The 15,919-nt window shown below is 44.4% G+C and overlaps 1 protein-coding gene across 9 annotated transcripts in view; it reads right to left on the bottom strand.

The window, feature by feature from the left end:
- The window catches only part of NBEA (neurobeachin), a 472,923-nt gene extending 467,533 nt beyond the window's left edge, over positions 1–5,390 (bottom strand). For all 9 annotated transcript variants that reach the window (XM_066621990.1, XM_066621993.1, XM_066621995.1 and 6 more), the window contains exon 1: positions 4,903–5,390. In XM_066621990.1, coding sequence (XP_066478087.1) covers positions 4,903–5,199 — 297 coding nt within the window. In that variant the 5' untranslated portion in view covers positions 5,200–5,390. The remainder of the gene's footprint in view (positions 1–4,902) is intronic.
- Positions 5,391–15,919: the final 10,529 nt, after the last annotated feature.

The raw sequence follows: 15,919 nt of genomic DNA, 5'->3' as shown, positions 1-15,919 counted from the left end.
TTAATTTTCCATACGAGATTGGATTCAAGCCTGGAGACGAACTGCCAGACCACTCTCATACAATCAGTACTACTTAGATAGCTACTTATCACTTGTGTTGTAACAGCTTTGAATATCAACAACCAACTTTTAAAAAAAATTCCTCAAACCGGGAATGTAATTTTAACATATTTTCTGGACTCTAAAGCAGGGGTCACCAAACCCCAACCCAGGGGCCAGATGCAGCCCACGGAAAGCCTCTATCCGGCCTGCGGCCAGCCTCTGTTCCCCTGAGAGCATCTGGCCCAGCTGACCAAACACAACCAGAGTTGTGCTTTTGGGGTAGGGGAATGGGGGTCCATTTAAGTGTGTGCTTTATTTCTTGGGCTGTGTTCATGCTTGGAGAAGTCCTGGACATTCGAGCCCATTCATTTATTCATTCATCTAAGTTCCATCTCTAATACATTTATTTAAATTTTATATTTAATTTTTTCCCTGGCCCTCGCAACTGTGCAAGGTATTTGATTTGGCCCTTTGGCCTAAAAGTTTAGAGATCCCTACTCTAAAGTATTATTTAGCAATCTTTTCTTTCCTTTCCTATGCTATGACCGAGGGCAGTCTTCAACCAATGGGATCACAAAGCTTCAGCTGTGGGGTTGCAACAACTTACAAGAATGAAAAAGACCACTGGACTAGAGCGTCACAAGGTAGAGGGGGAGGCACCTAGTGCATCCCTTCAGGTACCAGGAGATTGTATCCCAGTCCTGCTCAGATTCTTAGCAACTGTGCTAATGGCTTTCACATTATAATAAAAATATTTGGTTATAGTGAACAGTGGTGGGGGGCATAATAGGGATGGGGAATGGGCGGCAAAGAGTAAGCGAATAGGGTCCCAGGAGGGAGGGCAGGATCAACAGTCTTGTACATTATTTATGCACATTTATTCATTTATTGGAGTCATAGCACAAAACCAGTTGAAAACCACTGACTTAAGGAGGCAGGGCAAAAATATGAACAGATATAAAAATATAACAAGTGACTAGGAGAGAATCAGATCCTGGCTTTCAAATTACAAAGAAACCATTCATTTAAACGTGTGCTTTTCCAAAATGTCAGCATCACACAATCAGATTTAGGTACAATTTGAACTTTAAAAGATTTTTAAAAAATGACAAGTTATTATTTGCTTTATCATGCATCGCTTAAAAACATCCACCTAAATTTTACTATTAACAATATTGGACACATGAGCTATTCAAACATGTACTTTTGTAACATGTACTCTTTCCTACTCTCCACTGTCCCACAGATAAGCAATGTTTTTCACATAAATCCCCAAATAAGGTTTGGGTACATAGTGGCAAACACAATATGTATGCAGAGTTCTAAACTGTTAGGTTTAAGAACACAGATTAATTAAAATTCAGGTTGCTACTCTAAGCACACATACTCATATTGATTTCAGTTAAACTTGCAACTGTTTTGTATGGCAGGTTTATGGAGGTTATGCTTTTAACCTCCAGATTCTTTGTCATTACAATCCAGCACTTCATAAGCATAGCTTCCAAATTTTGTTAGATTATGTTTCCAGCTTATCTGCGGATATCTTTTTGTGAAAAATGACTAAGCTGCAAGAACTATTTAAGAGTTGTTGATGCGAGATCAAATTTTGGATCTAGTATTCATCTATTACCAATTCCAACAAAAACTTTTCAGACAGAACACTGCAAAATTATTGATATGTAATGAACAGGGTAACTGAAGATATGATGTACACAGAGGATCTTCGAATAATCCAGAAGACAGTCACATAGGACAAACATTCCATCATTACCCATTCATACTATGACTGCAGGAAACTCCATTCATTGACTCTAAAGCCTTTCCCATTCTCAGGCCTAGTGTAGCCCCTACTCTTATACAAATAAGAGAAATTAAATTTCACATTAACTACATGATCCTAGAATCAATAATGCAGCAGCAAGTGACTTTTTCTGTTAGCTTGAAATAAAATTTTGCTTCTTAGTTTTCAAGTTACGATGTGCTTTCCTTACAAGAGAGTTAGCTTTCAGCATACTTTCTCAGGGGAGTATTCACTGTACCAAAGAGAAAACATCACAATCCTTTCTTAATTTTCTTTTCTGTGCCATTTCATAGTTGCTCACTAAACAGTGCACCATGGACTTGCATTTCTAACACATTAGCTGCCGATTCCTCCCTTACTGGAAACATGTTCCATAAATATTATTGAACACACACAAACAACTGCATTTCAACAACAAATTTCATAGGAAACTCTAAAAAGAATCTAAGAACATTCTATAAGCAATGAAAGAAGGCAAACTTCCACAAAACTAGTGAAGATATTTGTTTCCAGATGCATCAACAGGTTCCCTGCAGTTTGCTTTTTTAATACACCAAATGAGAACACAGGCACTCAAGTCCAGGAAAACAATTTAGGCTGCAATTCTATTCACACATACCTGGAAATTAGCCTCATTGACTATAATGGGACTTACTTTTGAGTAAACATGCATAGGATTGGGCTCTAAATTCTTTATCTTCAGAACTTGTTCTATCCAAAACTTCATGATGAAAAGTTTTAACACATGGCCTTAATTCCAGATTGGCCAGATTGAAATAAATGGCATTATCTTTAACGCAATAGCAAACATATGAACAACAAGGAACTGCTAACAGTTCATCCTTGGCCTTAGACTTCTCATGATGACATCAGAGCTTCAACTCTTGTTTACCCCAAAAGCCTCAAATACAGTACAGCCCTTTGGTGCAGCAGCTATACCATTCAGTCAAGCTAAGTCTGATGTAAATATATACCAGACACCAAAAAAGCACATCATTGAAAAGTGACCAGTGTAACTGTTTCAGTGCCTATATTTACAACAAGATCAGGATAGGTTCCGCTTTTGTTACAAAAACAATTTTAAGTTGTCTGCTATGCACCAGCTTAAATTCACTCTACACCTAAAATAGAATATTCCCATTCATTCACTCACTCTACACCTAAAACAGAATATTCCCATTCATTCAGCTGTTTCATAACCTTTGCCACAGTAAATCTTACATCCAAGAGAGGCACCAAATTGTACATAATTGGAAGAGATTCATTTCAAAACGACACGGTTTCCTCTTTTGATTTCTGTACATTTCCAGACCTCCCAGGTAGGTAGTGCTAAACACTACCATACAAAACTGTAGTACCTCACAATATAAAACTAGAGAGCTACATTTAACAGGAAATGTTGCTTTGTGTGTGTGCATACCATGGGGGGGGGAGAAGCAGCACAATTTAGAGATATAGCATAGCTTTCTTGCCTATTTCAAAATAAAGACAGCAATTAAACCACCCAGAGCAACAAATAGAAGCACCCCATTAACAGATTGTAAGGCACAAAACCTCTTCAACATGTCAAACCCAACTGGTGTCAAGGTAATATGGTTAAATCATTCACACATTTCAGTCACAGAGGAGAGACTTCATCTGGGGCTGTTCTTTAATCTTATAAAATTAAAAATAGATGTACAGTACTATCAAATCCCTCTTCCTGGAAACAGCCTAAAGTCACAAGACCATACAGTTAGCTATTTATGAGCACCTAAAGTTGAGAATTTTGTTCAATGAATAAATTCAAATCAACTTATCAGAAATTGGCAACTGACAAAACAAAGAATAGGGTCACACATTTTTTTTACAAGGAGGAGGCGTGTTCCATGCATTCATCTACTCAGAGGCAAGGGAAGAAAGCCAACTTAAACAGAGCCAGTAGATTGGATGGAGATGGAGGGAGTATGTATCACGGGGTCATAAGTAGGGATGAAGATGAAGCTGAAAGGAGTTGGGAGGGAAAAAAGCATGTGGAAAGAAGGGTCAATGATAGCAGTCACCACTTATTTACAGTAAAAAAAAATATGGAAGAAGAGAGGAAAAGGAGATACCAAGGATGCCAAGAGGGAACAAGAACAGATTAGGAGGACAGAAGGAAAGGTAGTAATATAGGGAGCTCTTGAAGGATTAGTGGAAGATGAAAGGAGGCCTCCTAGAGTTAAGGGCAAATGACAAAGGCTGCAATCCTAACCATACTTACCTGGGAGTAAGCCCCACTGACTACAATGGGACTTCTGAGTAAACAGGCATAAGATTGGGCTCAAAGTAGCTCAGGAAGAAACAGTCCCTCCCTGGACTTCTTGTGCTTGGAAGAGGACATGAAAGGGGGTATCACAAGACACAAAAGGGGTAAGGGACCAAAAGTGTGGGGGAGGGCAGGAGATTACAAAAGTGGGATAGAGGATGACTGAGAGCCCAACCCTGTCTTCTCAAAAGTAAATTCCATTATAGTCACTGAGGCTTACTCCCAGGAAAGTGTGGATAGGACTGCAGCATGACAGCCCCATCCTAGACATATCTACTCAGAACTAAGTCCCATTATAGTCAATGGAGCTTACTCCCAGAAAAGCATGAATATGGTTGCAGCCTGACAGCCCCCTCTTATGCATATCCACTCAGAAGTACATCCCAATATAATCAATGGGGCTTCCTCCCAGGAAAGTGTGGATAAGCATGCAGCATGACAGCCCATCAGAACCAAGTCCCATTACAGTCAATGGGGCTTACAACAAGGAAACTGTGGATAGGACTGTAGCCTGACAGCCCCATCCAATGCATGTCTACCCAGAAGTAGGTCCCATTATAGTCAGTGGGGCTTCCTCCCAGGAAAGTGTGGACAGGACTGCAGCCTGGCAGCCCCATCCCGTGCACGCCACTCAGAAGCCAGTCCCACTGCAGCCCCAGGAAGCGCGGCTCGGACTGCAGCCTGGAGACCGGAGGGAGCTCGCCTGCGGGCTCGGGCGGAGGCGTCAGAGCCGAGCCCCGGAGCGGCGCAGGTGGGCCGGCGGGCGCCTTACCAGGTTGAGCACGGTCTCCACGATGTCCCTGTTGCTGACCTCCCCGACCTGGATGAGCCCGATGAGGACGGCGAATTTCATGCGGATGTTGCGGAGCGGCACCGACGGGTTAATCATCCCCGCGGGCAGCACCACGCCGGAGCCGGACGCCCGCAGCTCCCCCATCACGGCGGCCGAGCGGCTGAGGCTGCCTCCGCCGCCTCCCGCGGTGGCCGCCGCGCCGCTGCTGCTGGCCCCGACAGCGATGAGCCCCGCGGGCTGCGGCTGCGGCTCCGACGCCGGCTTCTCGCTCGCCATCTAGCCCCGGCCGCTGCGCCTGCCGCCGCGCTCCGCCCCGGCCGGGGAGCTGCGCATCCACTGCAGCGGCACCGCAGCGCCCGGCGGGCCGCAGAGAGAGAGAGAGAGAGAGCGCGGCCGAGCCCCGTCCCGGAGCCGCTCCCCCGCCCGGCTCTAGAATGAGGCTTATTATGGGCGCCGCTGCCCCGTTAGCCTCAGCCGCAGCCGGAGCCCGACGCGCCTCGGGGACGCGCCTCCGCCCCGGCGCCCGCCTCAGGAGCAGCAGCGCGGGAGGGCGAGGAGCAGCCGCGCTCGCCCTGCGGTCCCCGCCGCCGCCGTTGTTGTGAGCCGCCGCCGCTCCTCACTCCGCCATGTTGCCGCCCCCTGCCTGCGGTAGCCGCCAAGGCGCCTGCGCTGCGGAGCCGCTGGGAGGAGTGGCCGCCGCTCGGCAGCCCCTTCCCCTCCCTGCGCTCGCCAGGAGGCTCGGGAGAGGCGAGCACCGGCTCCGGCGGCGTCACCAGCATCCCCCCCCGTCAACCGTCTTCCCTTTTTTGGCGGGAAACGGCCAGCCTCGGCGATGGCAGTGGCCGCTCTGAGGGGAATCAGAGCCCCTCCTGTGCGTGTCTACTTAGAAGTAAGTCCCATTGTGGTCAATGGTGCTTACCCCCAGGTCAGTAGATAGGACTGCAGCCCACCAGCTGCATCCTCTGCGTGTCTACTCAGAAGTAAGTCCCATTGTGGTCAATGGTTCGTACTCCCAGGTAAGTGTGGAAAGAATTGCAGCCCAAAAGCCCCATCCTAGGCATGTCTGCTCAGAAGTAAGTCCCATTGTGGTCAATGGTGCTTACTCCCAGCTAAGTGGATAGGATTGCTGCCTTAGGCTGGAATCCTCTACATGCTTTTGTGGGAGTAAGCCTCATTGATCACCATAGGAGTTGCTCTTTCTTACACGACAGGCTGGTTTGGGGTCCTGTATGCCCATCCTGCCCATGAGGATTCCTTCCCCAACAGTCACCCTGGGCTAGGGTGGATGGACTAGGAGCCAGTTGGTCCCACCTGGCCATGGGTGCAGGAAGAGTCAGGGAACTAGGTGGCAGGAGCAGGTGCCTGCGTTTTCCTGGCCTTCTGAGGAAGTCACCTTGTGATGAGATTCAGGCTGTAATCCTATCCACACTTTCCTGGGAGGAAGCTCCATTGACTATAATGGGATGTTCTTCTGATTGGACATGCATAGGATGGGGCTGTCATTCTGCAATCCTATCCACACTTTTCTGGAAGTAAGCCCCATTGACTATAGTGGGATGTACTTCTGAGTGGACATGCATAGGATGGGGCTTTCGGGCGCCTGTTGCTACCACCACCCCCATCCATCATCAAACCACCACTCACACTGTGACCATGGATTGCATGGTGACAAGCACAGAACCAGCAGTGCTTCATAGGACAAAAACATGAATGAAGATATGAAGCTGCCTTATATCCCATCAAACCTCTGGTCCACCTAAGCCACTATTGCTGACTCTAGCAATGAAATCTCTCCAGGGATTCAAGCATGCTGGGTCTCTACCAGCCGTACCTAGAGATTCCAGGGACCTTCTGAATGCAAAGCATGCACTGCGCTCAACCACTGAGCTCGGGCCTCTCCTCTTGATAGACCTGTTTTTACCTGGAGTCCCAAACTCATCCTTATATCACACCTCTGTGTAATTATGTATGGGAAGGATAAAATGGATAGAGAGATGCTCTTTACACTCTCACATAACACCAGAACCAGGGGACATCCACTAAAATTGAGTGTTGGGAGGGTTGGGACAGACAAAAGAAAATATTTCTTTACTCAGCATGTGGTTGGTCTGTGGAACCCCTTACCACAGGATATGGTGATGGCATCTGGCCTGGACACCTTTAAAAGAGGATTAGACAAGTTTCTGGAAGAAAAATCCATTATGGGTTACAAGCCATGATGTGTATGTGCAACCTCCTGATTTTAGAAATGGGCTATGTCAGAATGCCAATGCAAGGGAGGGAACCAGGATGCAGGTCTCTTGTTATCTGGTGTGTTCCCTGGGGCATTTGGTGGGCCGCTGTGAGATACAGGAAGCTGGACTAGATGGGCCTATGGCCTGATCCAGTGGGGCTGTTCTTATGCACTTTAACACTGATGGATCTCATGTTTGTGGCACTGCCATGGCACACAAACATGAATGAGGCACAGGGTCTTATGTTTACATAGCATCCTCCCAAATCCATCATCAAATCATATTCAAAATGCTTTTTATGGACTGCACTGTAATAATCCAGGTGCCATATTTTGTGACACATCTGTGGTGCAAAAAAAAATGGATTCAAGATATGGATTCTCATGGTTTTTGCATGGAAATACTTCAAATTCACAAACATAACACTTAGTAAAGATATATAGATATAGATATATATAAGGTAATCGACACAATTATACAGTAAGCATAATAAACAAAACTGCTTCTCTGTTTTTTTATTTAAGCACTCAAAATGGAAGTAGGAAAGTGTACATATATTGGGACCATTCACTTGGATAAGAAACAATTCAACTTACTTCAGTTACAGATTCTATCTTTATCACACATTTTCCCTACAAACCCATAGAGATAATGAAAAAAGATAAAGTAACCATGAAAAGGGCAGCCAACATGATCAAGGGGCTGGAGCAGCATAGCGTGAGAAAAAGTTCATGCATTTAGGGCATAATCCTAACCAGGTCTGCTCAGAAGTAAGTCCTACTTTGTTCAATGGGGCTTATTCTCAAGAAAGTGTGGTTAGGATTGCAGCCTTAGTGTTGGTAAATAGAAGGATGAACGGGGGAGTAGAGATTTATTAAATGCCAAATGTGAGGTACTCACCAATATCTTCAAGAGCTTTTTAAAAGGATTAAACAAATCCATGGACAATAAGTCTACTAATGGTATGCTATGATAGTTATAAGGGACCTCCATGCTCCATAACATGTTATGTTAAAACTGAAAGTGTCTTTTTCCACAAAAAGCAGCCTTAAAGCGCAATCCTGTGCTGAGCCAGCACAGGCCCCCTGTACTGGCTTTGAAGTGTTGCATATGTGCTATAAAGCATGTTTTCGCTGACTCAGGAGCAGGCTGCCCTGGCACAAGGATATGCACCACCCTGCCGGAGTCAAGTCCCATACCTGCACCAGCTGAGGCAAGTAGATTTGCGCTGGACAGCACGGGATGGAAGGGGTGGCAGGACGGCATTCTAGGGGTAGGGAGGGATGTTTTGGGGCAAGGGAGGTAGATCAGGCCCATGTGGGATTCGCAGCAGCAGCTCATGCTGTATCCTAACCCCCAGCCCTGGCCCAGACAGCCCTATATGGGCTGCTGAGATTCCAATTAGCCCCATAGGGCAGACTTTGGTGTTACATGGGATAAGGGGAAAAATATCCCTTTACCTTGATGTGACCTCCAGCCTGCTCCTAACTTGTGTAGGATTCAGCACAGGCCATGTGGTCTAACTGTACTGGTGCAGGTTAGGATTGGGCTGCCCATTGGATGATGCTGATTGGGACCCTGGCATGGAGGGGAGGTCACTACTTTCCCCTTTCACTATTTTCCTGCCCTAATAGCACATCTGGAATAATTTGTGGGAAATAGTCCCTTTGGGGCAAATAGCCAGTTTCAGTTTTCAGTAGGGAAAATGGTTTTCAGCAGTCTTCAATTCGCACCTCTGCAGGTGTTGTTGCATCTATAATTCAAACCATTTTCTTTTCCACTACTGTTAAATCTGGTGTATTATGCACCAGATGTGCATCTGTTTATTATTATTATGGATTTTCACACAGACAGATGTTATTGACTGATATTATTATTGTTGTTGTTATTGTAGTTATTATTGTCATTAAGCATATTTATAAACACCTTTTTAATAAAACAAGTTCACAAAACCATTTACAAGAAAATTAATTAATTAACTAACTAACTAATGGCCCCTTGTCCCAAAGGGATTCACAATTGAAAAAGATGCAAGAGAAACACAAGCAGACTAGAAAAGAGACTGCTTGATGAAGCAGGACAGTTACTCTCCCCCTGCTAAATAAAATCAAACATTGCTTTAAAAAGTGCCTCTTTGCTCAGTTAGCAGGGGAGTTATATGAATGTGTAAGTAGCTGTGTGCTTCAAATACAGGTAATGTGACTTAGGGCCCAGTCCTAAAAGGTCATAATGCCAGTGCTGAGACAGCGCTGGGTGTCATAAACTGCATGTTTACACCATCCTTAGTGTATGAAGTACCAGCGCCAGGTCAGCACTGGTTGGTGCTGGGCCCAACACCAAGTGGAAGAAGCCATGTGGCTGCTGGAGCAAAGTAAGAGTGCCAGCCAGTGGTGCGGCCTTTCAGGGCAGGAGGGGGTGGCATTCTGGGGCGGGAGGAGGGGAAAGCAGGGGGAGAAACCAGCCTGGGAGGAGGGTGGGACCAGCAGCTACCTCCTCCACCAGATTCTATCCTTTATGTCAGGCTGACAAGCTGAACACAGAGGTTCTCAAGTCTGTGTTGGCAAAATAGCTGGCGCAGACTTGAGAGGCCCCATTGCAGGACCTGTGCCCTTTCTTGGGAGAAAGGGGATGAACAAAAATGGAAGTAGCTGTTGATTGAAGATAAGGATTGTTTACATAAGCCTCTGAGAAGATCAGAGGGGGCTGCAAGCCTCCAGAACCTTTCAGGAGGTCAGCTCTGCCCCAAGATAAGAAATAAGTCAGGTGGTGGCACTGTGATTGCATGCCTCCCTCCCTGCCCACACAAATACCTGGTTCCCAACATCCCTGTAGGAGTTTGGGAACTAGTGGGTACATGGGAAAACTCTGCTGCTAAACTTGCAAGTGAGCCACTCAGAGCTTTATTGAGACCAGTTCTGAGAAGCCTACAAGTTAGTCCAGAGAGAATGGGGGAAAGCAGCTTTCCAGATATACTTGATGAATGTTTTATTCAGTTTTATTTCTTTTCAGTCTTTCCCCTTCCTGATGAAAAGTCATTTTAACATGCTAATTGGCATGCAACACTGTCCTAGTTTTCTCAGATGTAGGCCTCGCAGAGCTAAATGGGCTTTAAACGTGTGCAGTGACTTACCCATACAGTCACTGTGCAATCACTGAGGGCCCAATCCTATTCAACTTTCCAGCCACAATGCAGCCCTGAGGTAAGGGAACAAATGTTCCCATACCTTGAAGAGGCCTCTGTGACTGCCTCCCCAACACAGGAAGCAGTGCGCACCCCATCAGCACAGCAACACTGGCACTGGAAAATTGGATAGGATTGGGCCCTTAATCTATGGCAGTGGTTCTCACACATTTAGCACCGGGACCCACTTTTTAGAATGAGAATCTGTCAGGACCCACCAAAAGTGATGTTGTGACTGGAAGCGACATCATCAAGCAGGCTGCAATCTTACACTTACCCAGGAGTAAATCTCATTTACTATCATTGTTAAAAGAATATACATTGTAGCTTGTATAAGTACAGGTCTGTAACATTTTCCCAGTCACATACCATGGTAGCATCAAGTCTAATATATTAAAAATAAAATATTGAAATGAATGGGGACCCCCTGAAATTGGCTTGTGACCCACCTAGTGGGTCCTGACCCACAGTTTGAGAAACACTGATTTATGGAATTTATTTTTTCCAATTCTGGCAATACTGTTGAACAGAGGACAGGTAGAATATAACCAGTATACTTTAAAAAAATTCCTCTTTATTTTACAAATATGATCACTTCTTAGTTTTTTAAATAAACCAAACATGCTGCTATATGTGCAGAAGTTTTATAGTTTGCCACACTTTTGTAGAAGAATTGAGCAACTGAAATGTTGTAGAATTGTTTAAGATTACCAACCAAGCTCTCATGTACTACATATTGGAAGGGATTCTCAAAAGTGGGCTTGGAGTATGGTTCTCCTGCATGTTTGTTCCTGCACCTGCTGAAAGCTATCAGTTGTAATATTGCCTTCTTACTCAAGTTACATGTACTTTGTGGAGCAGAATCTTTCTTTTATTATGCATGGTACCTCACTGGGAAGTTCTCCAAATGACAATCACATAACACAACAGGGTTGTCATGGTAATGCATCCTGTAATAAAATGCCTTTCATTTGTAACATTTAAACATGAGTAAGCATATTTAAGGTCATGGCGTTCATTACAAATTGATTGTCATTTCACATAAAGAGAGAAATGCACTGAGATGTAGCAGAGCATATTTGGAACATATTATTTTAGGATACATCCAGTCTGTAATAAACATTCTTTGGCATATATTGGCAGCTTTCTGCAAAAAGAGGTTGCGTGCAGATCCATAACCCTTTGAACATGCCAGGTTAAACACAGATGATATGCCATGGAGTAAGTGAACTGGAAGGAATGGAGGAGGAGTTAGCATTCATTATATTTGTTCTTTCAGTTATTGTACTTCAAACCATATAATGTTAAGGGAAGGTGTAGATTGCTACACCAGTCAGCTATAACAAGTCCCTCATTTTTCTTTGTAAACTCTGATAGCTTTGTGAAGAAAAAGGAAGAAGTTCAACATTCCCTTCTCATTTCCTGGCAAAGCAAATGCAGAGGAACCTTACCAATGAGCAGGAAGAGGATCAGAACTGCTGCAGCCCCCTTCTCCCAATAGTGGAAATCTGGTGCCTCTGCAGGTGCCTCCTTGCTGTCTCTGCTGACTTGGCTGCAGTTGAATTAGCATGGAGGAGCAGCGCATCAGGATCCTGCCTCTTACCTCCCCTTCTGCACTATCTCCTTGCTTGTTTTCTAGGTGGGGGCTTCTTTAAAATAAACAGGAGGAGTGGAGCATTCTGGGCTTTTCCTGTTTGTTTTAAAGAAGTTCTGACTGCAGGACTGTGTGGAAGAAGAAGGTGGTACAGAGGAGAAGGTAATGGGCAAGATCACCATGCCTACCTCTCCCTAACCAATTGACTTCAGCAAGGAGCAGGTGATGGAGGCAGCTGTGGTATATTCCTCCCCTTTTCATGAGGATAAGCTTAAGCAATTTACATTGATCAAGGAAACCCCAGTCCTTGCAGATGAGCAAGTCAGCATTCCACTCTGAGCTCCAAAGGAACGGGTCACTTTTAGGCAAGTGGCACTGGCAGAGAACAATGAAAACTTTCTGTGGTCTGGCAGCCTTTGCACTGAGGTTTGCACTAGAACCCACCTGGGTCATTCCATCCCACCTCTTGAACCTAGACAGACAGGTTTGCTATTCAAAAGGGCAACTTAGATGATAAGCAGCACAGCTGCCCCACAAGCAACACATGGATAAGGAATAATGGAGTTTCCAAACAAAGAACAAGAGTGATGCAGGAGGATTTTTGAGCTGACCCTGCACAAGAGCTCTTGGGGAGCTAAAAGCATCCAAAAATACAGCAAAATAGGCAAAAACTAGAGGAAGAACAAAGAAGTTCATCAATCATCAAGGATCAATATGCCTGCTGAAGCCCCTCATAGATGAACATGCTTTTGTCATTGTTATTCATGCCTTGGAATCATCTATGCTGGATTACTGTATGCATTATTGTTAGGACCCAAATGAACCCTAATCCCAATAAGATTTAAGAGAGGTGGAGCTAAACCTTGAACAATAGCTCAAGGAGTCAGTTGTTTCTGGGGGATAGCAGGAGTTTTCCTCTTTACAGTAGTGTCCTGCCCCAAGGAAACTGTGTGGAATTCACTTCCGCCCCCCCCCCCATGCCTGCCCAGTTCTGGATCCCACTTGTTGCCCTTAGGACCCTACGAGCAGTGGCAGTTATAGGCCAGGTTAGAAGCTAATCCAAAGTGCTGGTTTTGATTTATAAAGCCCTCAAGGATCTGGGACCTATCTAAAATGCTGTCTTTCCCCATAAAATCTTGTTTGTTTGCTGCTATCACCTGCTATGACTTTTCTGTTTCAGGCATCCTCATCTTCAGAGGTTAAGTGAGTGGGACAGGACCTTTTCTGTCACAACACTGATTATGGATTGGCCCTCCTCAAACTTATTGATCTGTAGCCTATCCTGATATCCTTTCAGTTCCATATGAAAAAACCACTTTGTTTTTCCCAGCCTTTGATGCAATGTAATATGGACTCTATATGCAACCTATTGTGCTGACGCTTATGTATTTGGTATATTTTTTTTACATTAGTTGTTTTAATTTTTTTTAAATTTCTTTGTTGTTAATATTTGTATATAATCCACCTTGGATACCAATGGGTGGAAAGGCATTGTTTAAATACTTTATCCTACAGAAAGCTCACAGAAAAAAAGGGGGATTTTTTTTTTTAAGGATTTTAACTGCAGCCTTCAGACTGCTTTTCTGCACTGACCTCTTCATGGAGTTTGTTTCACAGTCTCCTGTTAAAAGCTTTGCTCCAAGTGCCAGATCATCTCATTTTCTCAGCCAATAATATGTTTGCAGGTCTGCTCTGGCACATGCAGTGGTGTTGCTAGGGGGGTGCGGGGGGGGGGGTGCAGGCCGCACCAGGTGACGTGCCGGGGGGGTGACGCACCCTGGGGGTGATGCGCTAAAATCGCAGCTTTAGGAGCTACTGCGTCATGCCATACACCTTTGGATGTGGAATTCCCAGCGGAGAGCAATGCAGAAACAGAACTGAAATAGCTCCTTTCCTTCAAAAGTTATGGCCAAAAAACTGGAAAGAAAAATGAATGGATCCCTATGGAAAGTGAGCCATATCGCTTGTACTTGCCATAGTCTGCCATGGAAAGGGCAGGCTGAGCGGACTCCATGGCCCTGATCCAATGAATTCAGTCACCAAAAACACAAAAGGGAGAAGGAGGTCCCTCCCTCCCAGCTGCAGTCTATTGAGCCCTATGGAAAGCGAAGCAGCCTCACGGTTGTGTTTATTCGCGAGTAGGCAGATGTGCCGTGGCTGTTCGTCAAGTCAGGCAAAGGGGAATATGAGGACACCAGAATGGTCCCGATCCAATGGAACTGGAGTGCAACAAATGCTCCAGAAGGCAGCCTCCCCCCCCCCCTAAAAAGGACACAAAAAGAGGCTTGAACTGGCAAGGGGAATGTTTTCTATTTTGCACTTGCAAAGCCAGGTGGGTCTTTATCTTGATATGCCTGAAATAGAAGAACTTTAAACTGGGCACCGGGAGGGCTGGAAATCTCACTGATTCTTTTTGGGGGGTTGTTATTGCAGGCAGACTACAGAGTAAGCTCCATTGAGCACTATGGGACTTACTTCAGAGTAGACATGCATAGGCTTGGGCTCACAGGTTGCAATCCTACCCACACTTTCCTGAGAGTAAGCCCCATTGACCACTATGGGACTTACTTCAGAGTAGATTCACTTGGTGGAACAGGACTGGCTCCCCCTTATTTAATTATTTATTTTATTTTAATTTAATTATTTATAATTATTTATTTTAATTTGCTTGATGATGTCACTTCTGGCCATGACATCACTTCCAATGGGTCCTGGACAGATTGTCATTCTAAAAAGTGGGTCCCAGTGCTAAAAGTTTGAGAACTGCTGCAATAAGGTGTTAGTAAGTTGACACAGGTGGGTGAGTGACTCTACAAGTTTTCAAAATCACTAAAATCAGAATTTGGAGGAATAATCCCATCATGTTATATATCAATCAGTGTGTAATTTCATGCAGAATGCAATGAAACAACCCACATTGAAATATCTGTGTTCTAACAAAAGGTACAGCCAAAAAACCAGTGGAGGCAGGGCGATGGTTCATCACCATGCCCACCACTTGGGGCATTGCCCTCCCCACTGCATGGGGTGACGCGCAGGCCTTCCGCACTGGGTGACATGAATCCTAGTGATGCCACTGGGCACATGCTCTTTGGTAAACCTTTCCTTGAGGGTCTACAAAAAAAAAAGGCATGCTTTCTTTCAGCTGAGCATTGTTTGGAAAGGCAGCTGCTCATCCTTGCCTTGGAATTTCTCACATGCTTCTGACTGAGCATCATAAGAACTTGGTAGTAAAATGCATGTGGATTATTTTTTTTTTTTGCTCCTAGCACAAAAACTAGGCAATAAATTTGGTGCTTTCTATGGGTTTTTTTAAAAGTGGTTTCTTTGACCATATGATTTTTCTTAGTCCCAACAGGGTGAAACAATCCTCCATCTGCCCCAAGACTACCCTTTCCTTATATCAGGCCTATTGTTAGATCATGTACTTTCTACAGGTGTAATTTCAAGCATTTAAGTGAAATTATAGGCATTTTGGTATCGATAGAACTTCACTATAATCTTTTATCATTTTTGTGATACTTAATGTTATATTATCAACATATTTTCCTGAAGAAAGAGCATTTAAAGCCAGCGTAAAGTACTTATTACATATAAACAAAGCCTTCACAATGTACAGAAATTCTTTTTTTGAAGATGCAGACTTAGCAACACCATTATTCAACCAGACCCTAAAAGAGCCAATTGTGTTATTGCTGTTACTTTATAATCTGTTTCTCACAGTCTGTGTAGTTGAAAAAAATGCCTCTGTGTATGATGGCAAAATGTTTGGATATGTACTAGGTTGAATGCTGTTATTCTAGTGTCTTAAGATATATTGTCTTATGATTTGTTTTGTAGCATTTTGCAATGATGAAAGCTGAATGATTAGAATTAGCTGAATGATATTCCTCTCCCAGTGTGACTGCATGTGTTGATGCCTTTAACAGTGTGAAAATTGTCATGGGGCTACAATGGAAAAAAATAGAACCTTCTTTTTTAGTCTGT

This window comes from Tiliqua scincoides, chromosome 3 (genome assembly GCF_035046505.1).
Source record: "Tiliqua scincoides isolate rTilSci1 chromosome 3, rTilSci1.hap2, whole genome shotgun sequence".
Classification (NCBI taxonomy): domain Eukaryota; kingdom Metazoa; phylum Chordata; class Lepidosauria; order Squamata; family Scincidae; genus Tiliqua; species Tiliqua scincoides.
Note: the sequence above shows the minus strand (reverse complement) of the source record. Positions and strands in the feature narration are given on the sequence as shown.